Source organism: Mustela erminea, chromosome 5, assembly GCF_009829155.1.
Source record: "Mustela erminea isolate mMusErm1 chromosome 5, mMusErm1.Pri, whole genome shotgun sequence".
Lineage (NCBI taxonomy): Eukaryota > Metazoa > Chordata > Mammalia > Carnivora > Mustelidae > Mustela > Mustela erminea.
This window is the reverse complement of record NC_045618.1, coordinates 98,671,709-98,689,245: the sequence shown is the minus strand read 5'-3', so window position 1 is coordinate 98,689,245 and position 17,537 is coordinate 98,671,709. Positions and strand designations below refer to the sequence as shown.

The following is a 17,537-nucleotide window of genomic DNA, read 5'->3' as shown; positions in this document are numbered from 1 at the left end:
AAACATGAGTATCAAAAGGAAAGAATGACAAAGGGTATGGTTTATGAGAAGACAAATTCTGCATTTGTTCAAGAATTTTAAGTTGGCCAAGATAGTTACATGGGATGGTTTGTAGATGAATAATGCAAAGGGCTAGGGTGTAGGACTAACAGCTGGTTGGCACTTAGTCCCAACACAGACACTTCTGCATTTGTTGATGAAAAACTTCTGGAGCACCTGAGTGGCTCAGTCAAGTGTCTGCCTTTGATTCAGGTCATGTTCCCAGGGTCCTGGGCTTACTGCTCTGTGAAGAGTCTGCTCTCCCACTTCCTCTGCCCATCTCTCAAATAAATAAAAAAATAAAAATAACTTCTACAAGAACATGTAAAAATCAGATACACACGTTAAATATGCCACAATACATTTTTAAAAGAATGATGCTTTAATGTAGTTACATAATATTTATGGGTAATCCTTCAACATTTTGAGTTTAGCAAATCCTAAGATGTTTTACTTAATTATAGAATTCTTGGTTTTAAGAGCTTAAGTGAATTAACTTTAGAAGGTATATAAAACCTGGACTTAAAATCTCTGGTCTGGGTTCGTGGTACCTCCCAGGGTAATTTGTGAGGATTAAATCACATACTGTATGTAAAACACCTGGAACAAAGATGGAGCTAAATGCAGCTCTTTTTAATGTGTAAGCCATTTTTGCATTATATATGATTTTTTAAAAATGAAAACAAGAAATTATATAGAAATCTTTTGCAGGAAGAATTTGACCACAAGCAAAACAAATTTAAGGTCACCCAAGAATTACTCTGGACAGAAGAATCCACTCTGAGAAGAAACTACATTTTAGAGATCCTATACATCAAGTTTTAATAAAAATCTTCTAACAGTTAAAACAGTATTTACTCAGGAATACTTGTAATTTCAGAAAAGAATAAAATGCTCCAAATAAATATTTTAGGACAGAGGAAGTAGCAGCTACCTAAGCCATAAGAAATAGTCTTACACAGACTAACTGTAAGTCCTGGCCCAAAGCAGCAATGGTATGCTAAGACCAGAGATGGTTTTCTCTAGTAACTTTTACTTCCTTTGTTCCCAGAAACCGGTTATGAGGCTATTGCAATGATCTAAAAAAGAGGCTGATCTGAAGAAGGGCCATAGGAATGAACAGAATGGAGCAGTTCTGATTTCGTTTTCCACAATTTTTTCAAGCAGCTTCATTTTCCATTCCTTTCCCCTGGTTCAAATCCTCATCATAGTTTAGCTGGTGTATCACCAATTTTTAAATTAAAAAATAAAAATATTAAGTTACTAAAATAATAAACAGAAAAAAGAACCTTCAAATACAGAATGTAGTCAGTAAAAAGTAGCAATTTTTAACTCCTACTCAACCCTAAAACTGTGTTCCAACTCTGGAAGTTAAAAAACAGAAATCACAACAAAGATGTGAGTAACATTATAAAACCTATAAAAGCTGAAGTCTGTTTATCCCAACGCAGCTCCAACTTTATGCTTGAATATAGAATTCCATATGTAGAATAATATACTAGAAAAACACAAAAAGTGGTATGCTTATATGGTTTCATACCAAACAAGTTTTCACTAAAATTTGGACTATCTTAGTCCTTCAAGGTATATTTTCTACATATAGGAACTCAATTTCTTTAACTGAAACTCAAGAAGAAAATTGGTAAGAAAACTCTATGACTGGAGTGATAGGGATCAATATCTGTTTAACATTAAAAGATAACCCACAACCCATTCTGGAAACACTAGGTTGAAATAAATACATGTGCAATAAACTGATAAAACTGCTTCTTCACAAGGAAATTAAATAGGTTTTAATGAAATTAAGGTTTTACAGTCAAATGATTGAAAATGTTAGAGTAACATCTTCCCCTCAAGTATATGAAAGGCTTCCCTTTCTCCAGTTTGACACAAACCACAAATGAATCCCAAACTGATCTGTAACTAAATAGAATTTCTTTTTGTAGTATCACCTATTACTTTAACATATCACAGGAATTTACATAACAGGCTAGAGAACAGAAGTAAGACATAACAGGTGCTTCAGTACCACCCATATTATCTACTAAGACCACAGTGTGAGCAACAGAGTGTAGATTCATAGTAGTAGTTCCCTGAATAAAAGAGTTTAGACAGAATCTTCCACAAACACAGGTTTTTGCAGTATCCAAATCTTGGCACAGATGAAAAGGAATGATATGAGAGCCATATGGAATCCTATTGGGAAAAAAAGTTCAAAAAAATTTTTTTAATACACTACTAGATTCAGAACTTCATGCATTAGGTCATGAATTTCTGGACACTGACTTATAACCATAGAAAAATAAGATCTTTAATTAAGTGACTCAGTATATTATCCTCCCTTCCAAACAGTTGAGAATGGTGAAAATATACTAAAAACACCATATGACATATTGTATACCTATACTACTCCATAAAGTATCTTTTAGCACTGTCACTTAATAGCAAAACCCATGGAATAGACTGCAGAGAGTCATCTGTCCTTTATGGATCTACAATGTAAGACCAGTATAACACGATCATTTAAAGGTATAGTTCTGTTACACAATTCTCATAATGGTAATGGGAAAATTACTGAGTTCTATTTGTGAAGAAACATTTACGTAAATATATCCAAATACTCTCCTAGGCATCCATTGTTCAAAAGGGACTTTTAAACTGTGAAACAGATTTAAAACACTTATTGTTTGGGGTATTTGTTTTAATTTACTGGCTGGCTAAGCCAGTAGGCTGACCTCACCTTGCTTGAATCACTCACCCTTCCTACTTAAAACTTCCAATGATGCCCACTGCAATTAAAATCAAGTCAAACTATTTACCTTCATCTATGAGCCACTGTAAGATTGTCTTTTGAGGTTGCCTACCCACTGTTCAACTCCCCAAAACTCCCCAAAACACTGTTCCCCCAAACTCAACCAGACCCCAAGTCACTTTGTCTGTCTCCCACAGAGTCTGTGTTTTGTTCTCTAGTCCCTAACTTAGGCTGGCACGTAATAGGTGTTCAGATCTTTTTCAACAAATAAATAAAATCTACTCATAATTTAAACTGGAGTTCAAAACCCTTTTAGAAAGAGTCTGAAAAGATACATATCAAATAAAAAAGTTTCCTTTTCATAAGGGATTAGTGACCAGTCTTGTTTGCAATTCATTTTTTTCACCTGTACTAATTTCTTGCTTGTATAAGTAACAATTAAAAAAAAAAAAACTGTGCTAGGAGTATCTACCACATGTTTATGTTTATCTCTTTCAGGCTGTTGATTATAGCCTAGGGAAATAGGTAAGAGTTAAAAACTGCATTTTCTATCTAACATACTTTAAATTCCCACAAATTTTTCTAATAGACCATAACTTTGTTTGTAACCAGTAGTTAGGGCAATTCACCAGCAGCTAGATAAAGGCATTGTTCTCATAGTTTTGGAATGGTATTCTTTTTATAACAAGTGGGCTGAAAACATGCAGAATTATACATTAGTAAAAAATAAGGTCACCTTAAAAGAACATATACCAGTAGAGGTCAAGTTTAAAAAACAATGTAAATACTACATGCTATATCATTCACCACTATCAATTTATTTTTCTACCTGCCCTATCATATCACATTTTAATCACCTATTTTTTTCCTTCCACTTTTCTATGTTGGACGTCAGTTCTGAGCCAGCCAGGTGTCTCAAATCATCAGAATTTTTAAAGCTCCTCAGGTGACTCCAAATGTGAAATAAAGTTTGAGAATCACCACTTTAAACTAAGAGCTCTTAAATACAAATGGTGAGGAGGGAGGGTTGTAATTGATTTCAGTCAGGGTCCATGAGCATTATAAAGCTGTATGCAAAATTCTGTGTATTTTTCTAGGCCCATGTTTTTTTTTATTTTAATCCTCTCTACCCACTAAAAAACCAATCCTGTCTCTGAAATATGGTCTTCCTACCATTTTATGGGCACTCGATAATAATTTGGTCTACATCTTAGTCTCCTGTATGAAAGAAGCACGGAGTTTGGGGTCTCATGAAACCACGTGCAGTTAGTGTTCAAAGACAAGGGGGAGGAGAACCAACAGCTATTGAGTCCTACTATATGCCAAAGTATTAGCTCCTTTATCTTCACAACTATGTAAAGTGGGTATTATTATTCCTGTTTCACAAATGAGAAAATTGAATCAAAGGAGGTTTAATAACTTGCTAAAACCACACTAAGGGGTAAATCCAGGAATCAATCTCAAGTCTGACTCCAAAGACCACACTTGACCACTGTACCAGATTGTAATTCTCAAACTTTAGAGTGCATCAATACTACCTGGAAGGACTGATAAAAACACCAGGGTTAGACCCCATCCTCAGATTTTCTGATTCAGTAGGTCTATAGTGGAGTTAAAACCTCACATCTCTTGCAAGTTGCTAGGTGATTCTGATACTGTTGGTCAGGGACCACTCTTGGAGAAACAACTGCCATTCATTCATTCAAATATTAATTAAGAGCCTAATATATGGTAGGAAAGGAGGAATATCACATTTTAGACCCTGGGGAAACAGTAAGTAATAAGACAAAGTCCATGCCCTCATGGATCTTACATTATAGTGGGGAAAACTGACAGAAAAAAAAAATGTTAAAAAATATGTAATGCCAGGTAATAAATCCCATGACAAAAAAGTCAAGCAGTGTAAGGAGGTGGGGGAATCAAACTTTAAATAGAGTCAAGAAATGCCTTTCTGGGTGCCACGTGGGAAGAGAACTGAATGAAGTGAGAAAGTGAGTTATGAACCTTCTGGAAGAAAAGCATTCCAAGCCGGAGTAAGGAGCACCAAGAAGGTCACTGGTGCAAGGGGCCAGTTTGTGCACAGCATTGTAAACTATGTTAAAGACTGTGACTATTACAGTGAGGATGATGAGAATACTAGAATGCTAGATACATTTTATGACTATTAAAGTCTTACCTATTATATAATACCGCTTGTGCAGAAGATTCCAATAAAGTTAATGGCGTTTGCAGCATTATAATCGGAAGGACTTTTGGTTGTTCAAAAGTATTTCCAAAAAGATCCAAGTACTCAAGGGATAAATTTTTAAATTCACTAGGCAAAAAGGGAAGCTTATTTCGAGCTGCTGACAAAAAACGCAGTTTTGTCAACTGTCCCATCTTGAAAGGAAATCGAATCAATTCATTATCGTCAAGTTTCAAATCTGTAAGTTCTCGGAGCTGGCAAAACTGCACAGGGAGTGCCTTAATTTTGTTCTTGCTGAGATCCAAACTCCGAAGTGACATCTGGAGTGAGGACTGACACAGGGCTACACTAAATGACTCCAAGTAATTGTCATTCAAGTTAAGTTCTTGAAGATGGATGAGGTCCCCAATTGTAGCTGGAAGCTTTTTTATATGGTTGTGACTCAAGTCTAATTTCCTCAGGTTTCTTAAGCAAAGCATACGCATATCAATTCGGACAAGCCCACAGTAAGAAGTCTGAAGATGTTCCAGAGAATATGGAAAGTTCTTGCTTAGAGGATAGTCCTTTTTGGATGTGATAACCATTTTAGTTTTAAATTTTTCAAATTCTGAAGTCTTCACTGGTGTGAAGGTTGTAAGTGGTGCTTCAATATCACAACCTCTATGAGCCAGTCTCACAGCTGTAAGGAAACTTTTTAAACTGCTGGAATTGGCCTGAATAAATAAAAATAAGTCGTACAATTATAAATTCCATTTTAGATAATATATGCATGCTAATTCATCATACAACAAATTCTGTAAAATTATGCATGCAAAATGGTGCAATCATTTCTTGAAAATAGTAGTAAAAATAAATTTTTTAGCACTTTATTGACTAAATTTCAATACAGATACAAAACTTTGAAAATTTCTGAAAAAAGGTTATGTTGAAAGACACACTCTAAATAAAACCATTTAAAAAGGAACGAAAAGAGCATAAAATAAGATGGGAAAGCATGAAAAGATTCCACTTAAGGTTGGGTTTGGAGTTCCTGGGTGGCTCAGTCATTAAGCAGCTGCCTTCTATTTAGGTCATGATCCCAGTATCCTGGGATCCAGCCCCGTGTAGGGCACCTGGCTCAGAGGGGGAGCCTGCTTCTCCCTTCTCCCTGCCTGCTACTTCCCCAACTTGTGTTCTCTCTATCAAATAAATAAAATCTTTATTTTATTTATTTTTTTAACGATTTTATTTATTTATTTGACAGACAGAGATCACAAGTAGGCAGAGAGGCAGGCAGAGAGAGAGGAAGAAAAATAGGCTCCCTGCTGAGCAGAGAGCCCGATGCAGAGCTGGATCCCAGGACCCTGAGATCATGACGTGAGCCGAAGGCAGAGGCTCTAACCCACTGAGCCACCCAGGCACACCCAAATAAATAAGATCATTAAAAAAAGAAAAAAGACGGATTTAAGATGAACTGAGATGGGGCACTTGCTGGCTCATTTGGTGAAGCATGCAGCTCTTGACCTTGGGGTTGTAGGTCCGAGTCCCACATTAGGTGTAGAGTATAAAAAAGGTGTTAAGTATAAAAATAAAATCTTTAGAGGTGCCTGGGGGCTTAAGTCCAATAAGTATCTGACTCCTGGTTTTGGCTCAGGTCATAATCTCAGGGTCATGAGATCGAGCCCCACATCGGGCTCTGAACTCAGCTTGGAGTCTGCTTGAGATTCTCTCTTCCTCTCTCTCTCTGCTTCTCACATTCATGCTCTCTCACTCTCTCTCTAAAATAAGTAAATTGTTTTAAAAAATATATATTTTAATGGTTTAAGTATTTTCTAAAATGATAATAAATATAACACCCCCTAAATTGTCCTACTTGCATTTTATCTTTTTTTACACCAAATTTAGATTTGCAACCTGATTATGCTGGCAAAATGTAGACTTGTGCCACCGGCCTTATAGTTCCCCTCTAGAACACCAAAAGGCTCCATCTGGAGCACAGAGCTAAGTCATTCTCCTTCCTCCCCATCCTGCATAGCCTCTCTGCACTTTTAGAGCTGGGCCAGCATGCCAGAGAAGCTGCCATTGCTTCTTCAAACACATCTGTCAAGTGTCCATCCCTGTTCAGCTAAGTGGGATATCAGGATGCTCAAACAGCTTCTTCTATAAAGAAAATACAATCAACCAACCTAACCATTAGTGTTTTTAATACCATACCTTACTTAGACAGATATCCACAGGAGGCTCCTTTAACCGAACAGTAGCTTTCCCCTCATCCATAAATTTGGTGAAGAACTGCTCAATGTTCTCCTTTAGCTGCTTAAAACCAATGAGAAAAAAAGGACAAAACCAGGTATTGTGATTCAATATTTATTACAACTAGAATGTGCCAGTCACTTTGCCAGGCTTTTTATTCAAGTCTGGGAGTTTTGTGGTTTTAAGTTTTAGTTTTTAATTTCATTGTGTTTTTTTTTCCTTTCTTTTTTTTTTTTAAGCATTTGGGTAGCTACATTTCTTATCTAGCTTCTAGTAGATACTACTGTTTTATCAGCCCAGTAACCCTTTCCTGTGAATCCCGTTTGGGAGAATGCTCCTCTTCTCCCATTCCAACTATGTGACCGTAGTAGGAGCTGCCAATAGTAGTTACTTGCCTTCTTAACTTCAGTCCATTAGTCCCAAGTGGACACACTCCCACAAGATTATAAATTCCAAGAAACCAGGAACTTGTTTCCTTTGTTCGATACTGTATCCACAGAGGCACAACAGTGACCGACACATAATAGGTGCTCAAAAATTACTAATGACAATTGTTGCTTCTGCTTTAGACTTCAACAACTACTGAAAAGCCACTCTGTACCGGGTACTATGTCAGGGGGGTTAAAACAATAGTAGTGAAAAAAACCAAATGATAATTACATTTATAAAGTCTGATGAGAGACAATTATTAAGTAAGCAATAATAAGCACAACAAATATTAAGATAAGGGAATTAGAGACTGCTCTAAGACCTTATATAGCAAAGGAAGCTCACCTGGTCTAGGGGAAAGGTGACCTTAAAGGTGAGAACTGAAAGAGATGTAGGGCAAGTGAGGATACTGGGGAGAGAGAGGGAATAGCATACCGATAAGGAAAAATGTGTACTAAGCCTTGAAGGCAAGGGAGTTTCGCAGCTGTGAGGAGCTGAAAGAAGTTCAATATGGCTAAAGGATTCAGTGTAGAAGCAAGTGAACCCAGACAGGCAGAGATCGAAGGCTGAAAAATTTTGTAAACCATGTCAAGAATTTTGGATTTTATTCTGCAAATGGTATCTACTGAACGACTTTAAGTTGTGAACATAGATCTACATTTTGATAACTTCCCTTTAACCACAGTGTAAGAACGAACTTTGGGGGAGGGGGAATTAGGATGGGGGAGGGTAGAAATAGCATCTTTTAAGAGACTAGCCAAGGAAGGGTTAATGGTGGTTTAGACTGTAGTTGGGACAGAAGGAGGTAAGGAAATCTGAAAGATACCTATGAGGTAGAACTGAAAGAATTCAGTATTTTATTTGATGTGGGAATGTAAAAGCTTTAAGGCTTCTGGGCAGAACACTTTTTTTTTTTTTTTTAAGATTTATCTATTTGAGAGAGAGAGAGAGAACACGAGGTGGAGAGCAGCAGAGGGAGAGGCAGACCCCACTCTGAGCCTGACTCAGGGTTTGATCCCAGGACCCCATAATCATGAACTGAGCTGAAGGCATATGTTCAAACAACTGTGCCACCCAGGCATCCCAAGAGCAGAGTACTATTTAATGAGTTGCATAATTCCAAGAGAAAAGCAAATTTAGGGTGGCAAAGAAAATTAATTTTTAGATATCTTGAGTATGAAATGCTACAACATATCTTAGTGAAGATTTCCAATCGATAGAAGATTCAAGTTGGAAATTAGGAGAGGACTAGTTAAAGATACAGATTTAGAAATTACAGTGAGATGGGTAGTAGCTGAACAACGGAATAGAAAAGTTGGTAAAAGAAAGATCCCCAAGATACTTCTACACTTAGCACTAATACTAATCTTCAGGACCCAGAACCAACAACACCACTTTAACTCTTCCAACAAATGTTTACTGAGCACCCACTATGTTCCAAGGCCTGTGCCACTACCTCTTCTACAAAACCTTTCTCTGGTGCCTGGGTGGCTCAATCAGTTAGGCATCTGTGTTCAGCTTTGGTCATGATCCCAGAGTCCTCGGATTGAGTCCCATATCAGGCTCCCTGCTCAGCAGGGAGTCTGCCTGTCCCTCTCCCTCTGCCCTGCTCCTGCTCTCTCTCAAATCAATCAGTCAATCAATCAATCTTGAAAAAAAAAAAACCCACTTTCTCAAGCCTCTGTAATGAAATTCATTTAGCTTTTTGATACTTTACTATTATACTTCTACCTTTATTATAGCATTTATCATAGCCCACCTTTGTAGTGCAAGCACTAGTTTTTGTTTTTTCCTTTCTAGTCTTGGAAGGATAGTGACTAAATCAAGTTTATTCTCCCATAGCATCTAGCACTGCATCTTGCACACAGTAAACCTTCAACTCATAGTTCTCAGTAAAGTTTTGATTAGGATCACGACCTACCATTACTAGTGCACCTTAAGCTTAGGGAAGAGATTGTTACAGGCTTTTTAAAAATATACACTACCTGAGCTGGGCTTGACAGAGGTTTTGGGGAAGACAATGGTGAAGAAAAGGGAGACACAATTCTTGTTATGAGTTTGCTTCTGTCAACTTACAGTCTTCTAACCTATAAAATATTGGGTGATTGCTGAAGTCTTTTCAAGTTGAAAGACTATATGAGTTGATTCCATGAAAAAGGAGAAATTATACTTTTAACTGCCTGTATCAATTATTAAGCATCTCTGAATGAGATGCAATAAACACATCCCTCAACTAAGAGTATTCATTGTGGAGTACAACACTATGAGGGAATAATCCCAGAAACTGTATAAAATCTGGACAAGAGTCAGATGCAAGGGTGGGAGATGAGTTGCCCCTCAATTTTATGTATAAACTTTATTTAGACATAAGGGTATGCCAGTCATTCTGACAAAATAACATAGTGCCTTGTAAAATGAGGAAGACAATTTTATAAAACTTGTGTTTTGAAAATTGTTTCATCTTCCAATTGTTTTTAGAGTTTACTATTGCTCTGTAGAGGAGAGAAAGCCCTCGCCCTAGAAAATCAAGTCTTAGGAAATTAAACATTTAAGGAAAAAGAGAGAGAGAGATGCACTAACCAGTAACATTAATAAAATATCATGATGCAACCCAATGCATTACTGTTATACTACTATACTAATCTGGTCTAGCGACCTTGGACACTATCCAGCATCACTTAAAGCCTTTAAAAAAAAAAAAAAAGCTAGCGAAAGTACCGTGGGGGGAAAAAACTTACTGAACGAAAGTGCAATTATTTTACTGGTCCCCCAAACTGGAATGCTGTTTCATTTAAAGTTTAGTTTCACGCAGACCGAGTTTCCAGAGGCTTTAAAAGGGCCGGGCTACTATCCACTACTGAATAGAAAGGCTGTCAGTTTAGGGCAAAAAAAAAAATAATAATAATAAATAAAATAAAATAAAAAAGGAAAGAAAAATAAGGAAAAGGTGCCCTCTCAAAAGCTTTCCTCCTTCGGGTTCACAGGAGACGCCCAGGGCTGGAAGGGGTGGTGGGGCTCAGGTAACCGCCCCCAGGCCAGGCTCCAACCTCTGGAACCGGCGAGCATGCGAGACCCGTGGCCAATTCCCGAGGCAGGCCGGGTTCTGTCCACGCACCTCATAGCGGGTCCCACGCTTGTCTTTCAAAGTGGAAATGAGCAGGCAGGTGGGGTGCGGGCCGCCTCTATCGTCCCGAGCCCCAGCCCGAGGCTGACTCCTGGGCGTCTGCTGACAGAGGCTCAACACCGCCCGGACGCCCTTACCCCGGTTCCTCATTCCCAGAGCCGGCAAATGCCGACTGACTACTTCTACGTCGCAGTGGAGCTTCATTTCTCCCAGCAGCTGTAAGCCAAATCCAGAACTCGGCTTTGAAACTTCCCCCTTCCCGCCGCGCCGCGTCGCCGCCGGGGTCCTGGAGCGCGCGGGCTGTCCCCGGATCTGCCTGCCTGCTCGGAGTGCCCACAGCTCGGATTTTCTCAGAACAGCGGCTCTATGGATCTGCGGGGGCGCCTGCCTCCCATTTCACTTGCAGGGCCGAGTCCTCACTGCGGCTGCCCGTCGGCGGAGCGCGGATACCGGCCGCCTGAGGATTCGGCTCGTGCCTCCCGACACCGGCGACTGGCGAAGGCGCAACGTCCTTTCCCAGGAACGCTTGCGGCTGGCGGCGCAGGTGGTTATTGTTTGGGGCGGAGTTCTAGTTTCCGCTGTGGACACTTAACGGGTTTCGGTAGTTGAGTTTCCCAAAGGGAAGCGGGTGCTCCCCTGTTAAAGGGAGAGTGTCTTTACCTACATAGCTTCGGAACTTGGGACTTTACGAGCTGCCCATTGCGGCATTTCCTGGCGCTGATGGGCTGGTGTTTGTTTTGGTTTTGGTGGCTCCGCTCACTCCGGAGGCAACACCTGTCCCGTCAGAACTGAAAGATAGGACAGCATTTGACTTGGCGATTTCTGTCGAACAAATGCCTAGTAGCGGTTGTGTGGAGTGACTGGCTTAACTGTATCCGACACTTGTTAAGACCGTCCAAACCCCACATGCCTTTCGAATTCATTACATTTATTAATGGAGGGCTAGGCCGTAGGCGGGGCGAAGAAGGTGCTCTCAGGGTCGTAGTCTTGTCTCCTTGAATTTCGTGTCCTAGGCGCCTCTCTCACCTCACCTTCGTACCGGCCTTTGGTTAAACATTCATTTCGTTTGAGCTGTACTTTCGCGAATGTGAAACGATTTATAGAAATACTGATTTTCAATTCAACTATGACCCTATAATGATTTATGCTTAAGTGAACATCCCTGTTTACATGTTGAACCTAAAGTGTTATCTGTTGATTCTAGTTCCGAAAAACGTAATTGGTTTTTAAAAATTAGTGATTAATGGAGCACTACCCCCCGCCCCGCCCGTTTTCTAATCTTGCATGTAGAGATGAAAACAACTCCGCACTTGGCAACAGCTAATCTCATGGCCAGAGGGAAACAAAACTAAACTAAAACGACACCTTAGAGTTTTCAAGAACAGACTTTACAGGTATTACCTACTTTTGTTCTTTGAGTAAAACAATAAAAAAAAAACAGCTTAAATCACGACAGGTATCTCAAATACATTCAGAACTTTCAGGGACAGTTGGGAGCTGAGAAAATCTTAAATGTACAAGCTGATGTAATTTCAATTAGAATAGATATATACAAAAACCAAGAATATAACAACCCCATCCCTCTTTTTGGTGCTAACCTGGGTAAATGAAACACGGATTCAGTGATCAGATGTTAAATAATCTAAAGATACGAAAGTTACTTAACAGTTTCAAGGTGATTTTAGAATAAAATAATAGTGCTGATGTAGTTTTTTGAATGTTGTTGGTAGGGTCCGGAGTCCATGGCCAAGAAAGAATTCTTGAGATCTTCCGTGGGAAATGGTGGTTTTGCCTGGACATCAGGCACAAGCATCTAGGGCTGCTCCCCACTGCCCCAGGATTCTGAGGAGCAAGTGATTATATACTTTGGGTTAGGGGAAGTAAAGATAAGGGAGGTTCCAAAAGGACTTGCAAATGTTAAAGAAGACTCAAGATCTCGTAGGTTATAAGGTGATTTAGTTTTATCTACATTTCCTTCTGTCTTTGTTTACCACATCTGTGTGTACAGTCAAAAACTTATCTTCCTAACTGCCAGATTTTCAAAGATGTGTGCTTCCCAAAATACAGAAATTAGATTATCTTATTAAAGAATATCACATAAAATAATATTGGACTGAAAGTAAAATAACCATATATTTGTTTTTGAGATCTCATCTCTTTCCCTCCCCCCCCACATTCCCCCTTAGTGTCCCCATTTTTAATGGCTGAAATACTTGGATATGGCATTTATTTTGGTCTTTCTGGAACTGTTTATGAAGCAAAGTATTCTTTAGGGGTACCTGGCTGTTGGTGGAGCATGGGACTCTTGATCTCAAGATAGTAAGTTTGAGCCCCATGTTGGGTACAGAAATTATTTTTTAAAAATTCTTTGATTACCCATTCACACTTCTGTCTTTACTACCACACAAACAAAGTCTGCGTGTTGCTCTCCTCTGCCCTCAATTACCTCAAGCTAGTTTGAATTGCAGACTGAAAGAGTATGAAAATTCAAGGCATTTTAAAGTGGGGTACAGTTTTTAACAAAAGGAATCAAAGAAATGATGTCTAGATTAGTTTTCCTTCTGGACAATTGGTTCCCCTTCCTCCTGGCCTACATACTACACTTATTTCCACCCCTGTTGTGTTCATACTAATTGATCCTATTAATCTTTCAAAACCCAGTTCAGTTTCCACTAGCTATCTTTAACATCTTGGTCTCCTTTTTTGGAGTTTAGAAATTAAATTGCACTTAAAATTACCTTTCATTTCCTTTAGTACCCTGGGTTTCTGGTGCATACAGCATCCAACAGTTAATTAATTGAATCTCTGACTCTTCCCCCCCTTCATTTGTACCCATAGTAAACTTTACTCACTTAGGTTTGTGGCTCACTTGGTTTCAAACTAGTAAATCATAGTCACATCATATTATTAAACAGCTAGGTCATAATCTATGGACAGTGTAGGTTTTCCTGCCCTGGCACATTGGGACCAGATCTTAGAGTTGGTTTTTAATTTTTATTTCTTTACTTTAAAAAAAGATTTTATTTATTCATTTGAGAGAGAGACAGACACAGAGAGAGAGGGTATGCGTGAGCAGCGGGGGAGGGCAGAGGCAAAGGGAGAAGCAGACTCCCCGCTGAGGAGGGAGCTCTATGCTGGACTCAGTGCCACAACTTTGTGATTATGACCTGAGCCAAAGATAGACGCTTAATGAACTGAGCCATCAGCTGCCCCTAAAGTTGGTTTTTTGAATAATAAACTTCATTAAATAAAGCTAAAGGATTAACAAATATGCACTTGATCAGTAGATTATATAGTACCTATATAGTGCTACCTTGCCCCCTGTTGGTGCTCCTTAATTAGGTCTTGTAAGTTATGTTCCCACTATGATTTCCCAATTAATGTTCACCTTTCCCCTGTTAGTGCTACCATGTAAGTGGAGAGCTGCATTACTTTCCTCCAGAACTATTCCTAAACTTACCAGGTCTTCTTACTTCAATACTTATTCACTTGTTTAGTATTTATAATGTTCTTACTGTATGCCAGTGCCTATGTTAGATATTTAGAAGGCAGAGATGATTTTGCAGTGTTTAGGAGAGATAAGCAAACCATCAGTTATACTACAGTGGGATAAATGTCGGACATTAGAGGAATATAAAGTAGCCAGATGATGAAAAGAATTTGTTTGCTAAACCAGGACCTTTGGACTTTAGCCTGAAAGTTCTGGGAAATCACTGAAAAATTTCAACAGGCGATAAAATTCAGACCTGTTTTTCCTAAACAGGAAACAGGTTATTGTGGTCAGTAAAGAGAGATTACTTTAGAGGTGGAGCAAGCAAAGAGACAGGGATCAGCTAAAGGGCTAATGCAATGATCCACCATCTATACTGCTGCCACATTAAATCCTTTTAAGGAGTCTCCTGTCATAGAATCTAAACTTTGAGAGCTGAGACATAGTTTACAGATATTCCAATGCAATTCTTTCATTTTTCATGAAGGTAATAGAGGCTGAAAAGAGTAAAGGGATTTGCTCATGACCTTTCTGTAGTCCGTGTTAAAACAAATAGTGCTAGAACTCAAGGTTACAATCAATTTCTTCCAAACTCCTGATCATGGTGATATTTTTACCTCATCCCATAAATTGTAAATGTTCTCAATGGCATCTAGAATAGTGAGTTCTTTCCATGAGGTTTTCAATTAATTTTTTCCCAGATCCAGTGGAGGAATTATTATGTGTGGTTGCCATAGCCTTACAAAACAGATGTCTTAAATAAAAAGACTTGAAAGTTGAAATGATTCCTTTGATTCATAGGCTGCAGAATGAATACCGTATTAGCAGACATGGAAAGAACATTAATCTCATGGTACATCTCCATCAGAGTTCTTGGGTGACCAGGGGCATTGTCAATGAACAGTCATATTTTGAAAGGAATCATTTTTTTCTGAGCATATGCCTTAACAGTGGGCTTGAAAGATTCAGTAAGCCAAGTTACAAAGGGATATGCTGTCATCTAGGCTTTGTTGTTCCATTTATAGAGCACAGGCAGAGTAGACAGGCAGAGTAGATTTAGCATAATTCTTAAAGGCTCTAGGATTTTTGGAATGGCCAGTGAGCATTGGCTTCAACATTAAGAACTACTTGAATCATCAAGATAGTTTAACAGGTTGTTCAAGTTTAACTAATTGTTTCTTTTTTTTTTTTTTTATTTTTTTTTTATTTTTTTTATTTTTTTTTTTTTTTATTTTTTTTATTTTTTTTATTTATTTTTATTTCCAGCATAACAGTATTCATTATTTTTGCACCACACCCCGTGCTCCATGCAATCCGTGCCCTCTATAATACCCACCACCTGGTACCCCAACCTCCCACCCCCCGTCCCTTCAAAACCCTCAGATTGTTTTTCAGAGTCCATATAACTAATTGTTTCTTATTTGTCCTTTCCCTTTTTGCTTTTAAATGAGTTCACACTTCTTCAGGCCCAAAGGATTCTGAATCAAAAGTGCTGAAATATATATGGAACTGATCTCAGAACCATTGTAATCTCTTAAAAGTTATGTACACCAGGTAGGAAAGGTCTGAGAAACCTATAGGTCGGGGAAGGTTAGATTAACTTTCGAGAGGCACATGACTTTTGGAAACTACACATCAATGACTGATATAAATTTTAGGAAAACTATAGATGTTTGACATTGGACCCTCTACAATCAGGCTTTATGATAAAATACGTTTATTTTACCTGTCCCTAAGCTTTTGTGCATCCTCAACTCTAGTTCACAAGATTGTTCACCTTCTACAACTCCATTTTTTGACTCAAACTCTTCCTGTCATTAGGCATTCCCTTCCATCTAGTGTTGCCTGTAGAAATTCCACCCTTCAAGGCTTACTTCAAAGGCATCTTAATTACATCTTGAGCTAGCATTAATTTTTCTCTTCTTTGCTCCTCTTGTACACCACATCCATCATAAGACATAGTGTTCTGCTTACTTAGTTGTGTAATGTCATTGAGTCACACAAGTCGACACTGGAAGGAAGAGCTCTTTGAGATAATCCCATTTTCTTTCCTACATCTGCAAGTTTTAGGAGCAGGAATCAAGTCATATCTGTTTTTTTTTAATTTTTGACTTGCCTTCTTCCTTCCTTTGACGTTAGTCCAAAGTACCTAATTTAATGATTGCGAGGGGCACGCTCACCCTCAGAACCCTGAAAGGGCATACCTCAAGAAGTGCTGTATTTCAGTTTTAATACAAGAATTCATGTGTAAAATTTTATTGGAATTTTCACTCTGTGGTACATTTTGTAGATTTAGTTAAAGCTTTGATTTTGGTATCATGTATAGTTTTAGGTTTATCTAGAGACATTATAAACGTCCATGTGGAATTTAGACATCTTTCAGCATATTATTAGATGGCATTCATTCTTTAGTAGTTGTAATGAAATCATCCGGTCAAAGCAACCTACATTGTGCAACTTGTTTCTCGCTTATATTTAACTATATTTAAATATCAAACACAGTAAACCTCTTATTTTTCTTGGTTGCTGAAGGTGTATCTCTAAGAGTGTGTCCCTCGATTAAAAAACAAGAAACAGCTCTGAAACGCATTCTGTTTGACCAAAGAGAAACTCCTACTGTTGACTCTTAATTATTACAGCTGACTTTAAGTTATTTTGTTAATTTATTCCAGCAGGTGTCAGTGCTGAGTCGAGGCAAAATCCTTTTTCCAATTGTAAAATTTTAATTAAGAAAATTAATGGGTCAGGCGATGAAAAGATTTTTTTTTTATTTCTCCTATTTTCTGTTTCTCAGGAGTTCTAGATTCATTCTTTTCGGCTTCAAAAGAGACGGGGTCTCGCTATGTTGCCCAGGCTGGAGTGCAGTGGCTATTCACAGGCGCGATCCCACTACTGATCAGCACGGGAGTTTTGACCTGCTCCGTTTCCGACCTGGGCCGGTTCACCCCTCCTTAGGCAACCTGGTGGTCCCCCGCTCCCGGGAGGTCACCATATTGATGCCGAACTTAGTGCGGACACCCGATCGGCATAGCGCACTACAGCCCAGAACTCCTGGGCTCAAGCGATCCTCCTGCCTCAGCCTCCCGAGTAGCTGGGACTACAGGCGCGCGCCACCGCGCCCGGCGCTCGAGAGCAGCGCAAGTTAATACTAGAGGCTGAGTTGCGTTGACGTCATCAGCCGTGCCGGCCTAGCCTGTTTCCGAGACCGCCCCGATATACTCCCTCGAAACAGCATAGCCGCACTGCGCTCGCGTCATTGGTCGGCACTGCATTCTGGGTAAGCCGT

General features: G+C 39.0%; 1 protein-coding gene across 3 annotated transcripts; it reads right to left on the bottom strand.

The window, feature by feature from the left end:
- Positions 1 to 1,809: 1,809 nt before the first annotated feature.
- Positions 1,810 to 11,275, bottom strand: LRR1 (leucine rich repeat protein 1). 3 transcript variants are annotated; one of them, XM_032344149.1, is made up of 4 exons: positions 10,753 to 11,273; positions 7,170 to 7,271; positions 4,968 to 5,689; positions 1,810 to 2,235 (listed from the first exon to the last, which is right to left on the bottom strand). In XM_032344149.1, the coding sequence occupies exons 1-4, from the start codon at positions 10,963 to 10,965 to the stop codon at positions 1,995 to 1,997; spliced, it is 1,278 nt and encodes a 425-aa protein (XP_032200040.1). In that variant the 5' UTR covers positions 10,966 to 11,273; the 3' UTR covers positions 1,810 to 1,994. The 3 variants fall into 3 exon arrangements, with proteins under 3 accessions (XP_032200040.1, XP_032200042.1, XP_032200043.1); XM_032344151.1 differs by having other exon boundaries at positions 7,170 to 7,268; positions 10,753 to 11,272; XM_032344152.1 differs by lacking the exon at positions 4,968 to 5,689 and having other exon boundaries at positions 1,980 to 2,235; positions 7,170 to 7,268; positions 10,753 to 11,275.
- Positions 11,276 to 17,537: the final 6,262 nt, after the last annotated feature.